The sequence below is a fragment of the Macaca fascicularis genome, chromosome 18 (genome assembly GCF_037993035.2).
Source record: "Macaca fascicularis isolate 582-1 chromosome 18, T2T-MFA8v1.1".
In the NCBI taxonomy this organism is placed as follows: Eukaryota; Metazoa; Chordata; class Mammalia; order Primates; family Cercopithecidae; genus Macaca; species Macaca fascicularis.
This window is the reverse complement of record NC_088392.1, coordinates 63,559,461-63,565,460: the sequence shown is the minus strand read 5'-3', so window position 1 is coordinate 63,565,460 and position 6,000 is coordinate 63,559,461. Positions and strand designations below refer to the sequence as shown.

General features: G+C 46.2%; 1 protein-coding gene across 5 annotated transcripts in view; it reads left to right on the top strand.

Moving 5' to 3' along the window:
- The first annotated feature begins 508 nt into the window (after positions 1-508).
- TAF4B (TATA-box binding protein associated factor 4b) overlaps positions 509-6,000 on the top strand; it is a 164,133-nt gene continuing 158,641 nt past the window's right edge. For all 5 annotated transcript variants that reach the window (XM_065533972.2, XM_045378313.3, XM_045378311.3 and 2 more), the window contains exon 1: positions 509-1,342. In XM_065533972.2, the coding sequence (XP_065390044.1) occupies positions 1,000-1,342 (343 nt within the window). In that variant the 5' untranslated portion in view covers positions 509-999. The remainder of the gene's footprint in view (positions 1,343-6,000) is intronic.

Sequence of the window (6,000 nt, the reverse complement as noted above, 5' to 3'; positions counted from 1 at the left end):
CTGACCTCGTGATCTGCCTGTCTCGGCCTCCCAAAGTGCTGGAATTACAGGCGTGAGCCACCGCGCCTGGCCTTCAACGTCAATTCTAATTACTAATTTTAGCAACGCTTCAGTAACGCTTCAGTGTGAAGACACCAGAGAAAACCAGTGAAAATGCGTGATTGAATTCTTATTGAGTCACTCTTCTCGGAAATCAGTCCTCCCCATTTTCTCCTTAAAAAATAGAATCCTGGAGATAGTCTAGTCCTGGCTTTTCGAGGAACAAACAACGGGGGACACAGAGAAACACGGATGCCGCAGTTTTCTAAGTGCGGCTTGCCCCTCCCACGTGATAGGTTTCTGGTATCGCCCCTCCTTGCTGGGGATTCAGGGGAAAATTCTAACGCTCCGTGGAGCCGTCCCCAGTGACGTCACGGGCGCGGCTCCGCTCCTTGACCAATCACGCGGCTGGATCCCGGGGAAGCCCGGGGCGGCGGCGGCGGCCTGGGCGCGTGCGCGAGGTCTCCGCGTGGCTATATAAACATGGCTGGCGTGGCCGCGCGGAGGGGCCGTGCCAAACGCGCGTAGGGGTCTATGGGCGCTCTGTGTTCGTAGTTTTGAAATTTCTGGCGGGGGAGCCGCTGCGCAGAGTAAGGCTCGAGGTGCGAGCTACGACCTTCCGGGAGCCGCACGTCCAGGCTCCGCAGCAGCGGGACCCGAGCGTGAGGCGCCGGGCTGAGGCAGCGCACGTGTGAGCGCCGCTGAGGAAGCTGCGAGAGGTCGGGCGGGTGTCGCTCCGGGGGCAGCCCAGGCTCGCGCGGACGGGAGGAAGGTCCGGGACGCGCGTGTCCTGCCGGGCAGCCGGCGCCCGTCACTGGTTTCGCTGCTGCGGCCCCCGCGCCTCTCCCCAGCGATGCTGTGGAGCCCGAACCGCACCGGAGTCGGCTGCCACGCGCCAAGCCTCCCCTCACCTCTGCTCCTGGAACCGCAGCGCCGCAGCTGCTGCTGAGCCCCTGGGGGATGCCCGCCGGCCTCACCGAACCCGCCGGCGCCGCTTCCCCGGCTGCTGTGAGCGCCTCGGGGACCGTGACCATGGCCCCGGCCGGGGCGCTGCCGGTGCGAGTGGAGAGCACTCCTGTGGCCCTGGGCGCCGTGACTAAGGCTCCTGTCAGCGTCTGCGTGGAGCCCACGGCGTCCCAGCCCCTGCAGTCCCCCGTGGGGACCCTGGTGACCAAAGTGGCTCCGGTCAGCGCCCCTCCTAAACTCAGCAGCGGCCCTAGGCTGCCTGCTCCTCAGATAGTCGCCGTGAAAACCCCCAACACCACGACGATCCAGTTTCCTGCTAATTTGCAGCTTCCTCCAGGTATGTTGATCACCCTTTCCAGCCTCGTCTGTCGGTCCAGCTGGCGGTGATGGGAAAAGTCGTAGCCCCAGATTGCTCCTAAAAAAACCTCTGAGCCACGGGAACGTTTCATAATCTTGACTTTACAGTGAACACATTCTTTTTTGTGTCATTACTGCGTGGTTTTTCTTTTCATATTTAAGGAAAGAATCTTTTCACCTAAGTCACACAGTAAAAAGCTATATCAAACTAATTTTCGGGGGAGGGCTTTCAGGCACTGACTCTTAGGTGGGGGAGATAATATAGCTAAAGTTAATTTCCATGTGGAGGAAGGACCAGTTTGTACCGTGGATTTCCATACGCTTAGATGTCGAAGTGCGTTGTACTTATTTTATTAATTATGAATGAATGAATGAACGAATGAGGTATGGTTTCGCTCTGTTGCCCAGTCTGGAGTGCAGTGACGCGATCACGGCTCACTGGAACCTCGAACTCCTGGGCCCAATCGATCCTCCCGCCTTGGCCTCCCAAAGTGCTGGGATTGCAGGCGTGAGCCACCGGGCACGGCCTAACGGTGAAGTTCTTGTGTATTAAAACTGAAAGAGATTTTTAAATTTAACCAAGTCAGAATAGTTTTACCGCTTTCTAGTACCAAGTACGAATAATGCTGTTCCTGCACAATCTTTAAATGTCTTAATGATTCTAACTTTCAATTAGCAGAATCCCTGACTGGGAACACGTGCCACAGTTGACAAACAGATCAGAGTCACGCAATTGTTACAGTTGCAATTGAAGCTGTCCGATGAATGCTACTGTTAATGAGTCACTACTTTCTATCCTAAGGCTTTTTACTCTGTTGCGCTGTATTTCATGATTTCTATAAAGGTTTTGCTTTGTGATAATTTACATATTGTAAATATGCTGAATGATTTTGGGGTGTTCAGTCTTTACTGAAAGTCTCTTGGAATTTGCTTTCTATTAATTTTGTTTAGCAGTTATTGGAACTCTGACCTGCAAAGATGGTAAAAAAAAAAAAAAAAAGGGGAAGCATTGATTCAAAAGATTCTATAACCCTTAATAAAATGGCAGGGGTCCTTTTTGTATGTAATATTGTTGTTAGTCATACACGTTGTGAATAGATTATGTTTTTCACTTTTTATGAAGTTCTATTTCAGTTTTATATGGTATACAAGGTATGTAAAACTGTTAAGGCAGTGTTACAGCAGTGTGCAGCACCTAATACATTATTTGGCAGTTCTAAATTGTTATTCTACGTTGTTATTCTGCATATATGTTTATAAATTAGTTCTGAATGTGTTAGAATGAAATCACCGCCTAATTTGTTAAACTGTAAATCCTATCTAGTCACTGAAGTTTATTTATAAATAATCAAAAAAAAAAAAAAAAGTATTAAGAAAGAACTGTCGGAAAGGCTAAGGCACGAGAATTGCTTGAACCTGGGAGGTGGAGGTTGCAGTAAGCCAAGATACCTTGCCAGTGCACTCCAGCCTGGGCAACAGAGCGAAACTCTGTCCCTCCCCATCCCTTCCCACCCCCCACAAAGAAAGAACTGTCAAGAGTGAAAACTTTCTGGTAAGTGAGAGTGAATCACTTACTGGAGGATTGGGGCCTTACCATGCTAAGCACTTTTAACAAATTATTTATATTCTTTTATTTGTTGGTCATAATAGACAGGTAGCAAATAAGGAAAGAGGTATCTAAGAGTAAATAATTTGTCCAATGCCAGGCAACCCATAGGTGTCAGGGGGAGTTTTAGCTCAGGTCTGTTTAACTCTATTCTTTCCACAACTCTATGCTTATTTTTTACTTGTATGTGTATGGTATGCGTCATTGAGTGTCAGTAATGAAAGGTGATTCAGAGAACTTTAGATTCCAGTCTTTCATTTTATATACCAAGGAACCAAAACTGAAACTTGGCAGAGTTAAATAGTAGCAAACTAGGACCGTAGTCTAATTATATTCATGGCACTGTATTAAATCATTGCATGCTATTTACCTCTGAGAAACCCCTACAAAAGAGAGAAAGAAGATAATTTGTCTTTAGGAATTGGTCGTTATAGAGGAAGTGGGATTTTGCTTTTGGGAATTTCTGCTGACATGTGGCAGAAGGGTGTACTAATTACATCTGTGCTCTTATTGGGCAGGATAAGACAAACAATAATTGAAGAATGAAATGGAAAGACTGATTAAAGTAACTTTTTAAAAACGTTATGAATCTTGTACTATTTCTTTTCTTTCTTTCTTTTTTTTTTTTTTTTTTTCCTGAGACAGAGTGTCACTCTGTTGCCCAGGCTGGAGTGCAGTCGCATGATCTAGGCTTACTGCAACCTCTGCCTCCCAGGTTCAAGTGATTCTCCCGTCTCAGCCTCTCGAGTAGCTGGGATTATAGGCACACACCACCAGGCTCAGCTAATTTCTATATTTTTAGTAGAGATAGGGTTATACCATGTTGGCTAGGCTGGTCTCGAACTCCTGACCTCAAGTGATCTGCCTGCTTTGGCCTCTCAAAGTATTGGGATTACAGGCGTGAGCCACTGCGCCGGCCTGAATCTCGTACTATTTCTTTTGCATACCAAGAATTAGTGCTTGATTACACAAGGGTGCTTATATATGTCAGTTCCTCATTTTCCAAGATAATCAATACTTTAAGTATTTGATTCTCTTTACTTCAGAATTTCATCTATGAACAGAACTGGTTTAAAATATATATATATATATATATATATATATATATATATATATATATATATATATGTGCACCACAGGTTTTTCTAGGGAGCAGGAACTGGAAATAAAAAGTATGCACAAGAGGGTGTTTGAGGAAATATTAATAAAAGGTTTGCAGTAATTTCTTCAATCTTCTCTTTTGTGAACGTGGGGTTTTAGGCTGAACTGTGGTTCTTTCTCTTCTTGATATTCTTCATCTTGTCTATCACCTGTTTGAGAATGATAAGCAAGGACTTGATTCCTTCTTTTAGGTCATCAACTGGGATAAATTCCGCATGATAGTTGTACTGTGCAAAGGTGTGAAAGTTACTTATGAAGCACTGAGGTCCCTTTTCGTCAGCCTGTCTTCATGCTGAGACAGGGCATAGAATTTACATCTCTTCCCAACTTAGAGATCCAGTCCTTGGATAAGTTCTTTGTTTCCACTCTGTCTTTATCAAAGGGATACAGTGTACATGATCACCACCTCCACAGTTGTCACAGTGCTGCTGGGCTTCATGAAATGAGGGGTATTCTTTTCAGTGTTCACACACCATCCACTGGTTGATTTTTAGACTGTAGAGTCAGCATAAAGTGATAGTGGCCGTGGCGTTATTCTGTCAGTAGTCAGCCCTCAGGAGAAAGTGCTGGTGCTCCTCTCCTAAGGCTCTTCCTCAAGGTGAGGTTAGGTTCTGCTACGTTTCCATTTGGGTGCCATGCTTTCACCCTCATAGTACTCCCACACTTTGTTTTCTTTTTGATTACAAGGTCCACAGAAGCAGGGACTCTCTGTCACTGTTATTCTCAGGGCCTAGTAAGTTGCACACAGAGAAGGCACTTAAGTATTTGAATGTAGGCATATGTGGAGAGAGTAGGGGGCAATAGGTCTGTAGCCCCTAAGGGATTCTGAGGGCCATCACACACATCAGTGTGTTGAGTTTTGATTTCTTTGCTTATTCTACTTACAAAAGCAGTATATATTCATGTGAAAATCACTAAAATGTAATTTCCACTTCAAAGTATTATAATTAACAAACTTGTGGTGTGTTTTTTTTGCCTTTTTTTTTTTTTTTTTTTTTTTTTTTGACGGAGTTTCGCTCCTGTTGCCCAGGCTGGAGTGCAATGGTGCAATTTGGCTCACCACAACCTTTGCCTCCCGGGTTCAAGCGATTCTCCTGCCTCAGCCTCCCGAGCACCTGGGATTACAGGCATGCGCCACCACGCTCGGCTAATTTTTGTATTTTTAGTAGAGATGAGATTTCTTTATATTGGTCAGGCTGGTCTTGAACTCCCGACCTCAAGTTATCTGCCTGCCTCGACCTCCCAAAATGCTGAGATTACAAGTGTGAGCTGCCCAGCCACTTGTTTTTTTTGGAGACAGAGTCTCACTCTGTTGCCCAGGTTGGAGTGCAGTGGCACGATCTCAGCTCACTGCAACCTCTGCCTCCCAGGTTCAAGCAATTCTCATGTCTTAGCTGCCAAGTAGCTGGGATTACAGGTGTGTGCCACCACACCAGGCTAATTTTTTTCTTTTTAGTAGAGACAGGATTTTGCTATGTTGGCCAGGCTGATCTTTGAATTCCTGGCCTCAAGTGATGTGCTGATCTCAGCCTCCCAAACTGCTGAGACTACAGGCATGAGCCCCTGTGCCCGGCCTATTGTGTCTTTTAAGTGTTAGTGTGTCTGGAGTTGGTTCCTTCTGGTGGGTTTGTGATCTCGCTGACTTCAAGAATGAAGCTATGACCTTCGTGGTGAGTGTTACAGCTCTTACAGATGGCACAGACCCAAAGAGTGAGCAGTAGCAAGGTTTATTTTGAAGAGCGAAAGAACATAGCTTCCACAGCGTGGAAGGGGACCCGAGCAGGTTGCCGCCACTGCTGGCTGGGGTGGCCAGCTTTTATTCCCTTATTGGCCCCTCCCATGTTCTGTTTCTTTCCTATCAGAGTGCCCTT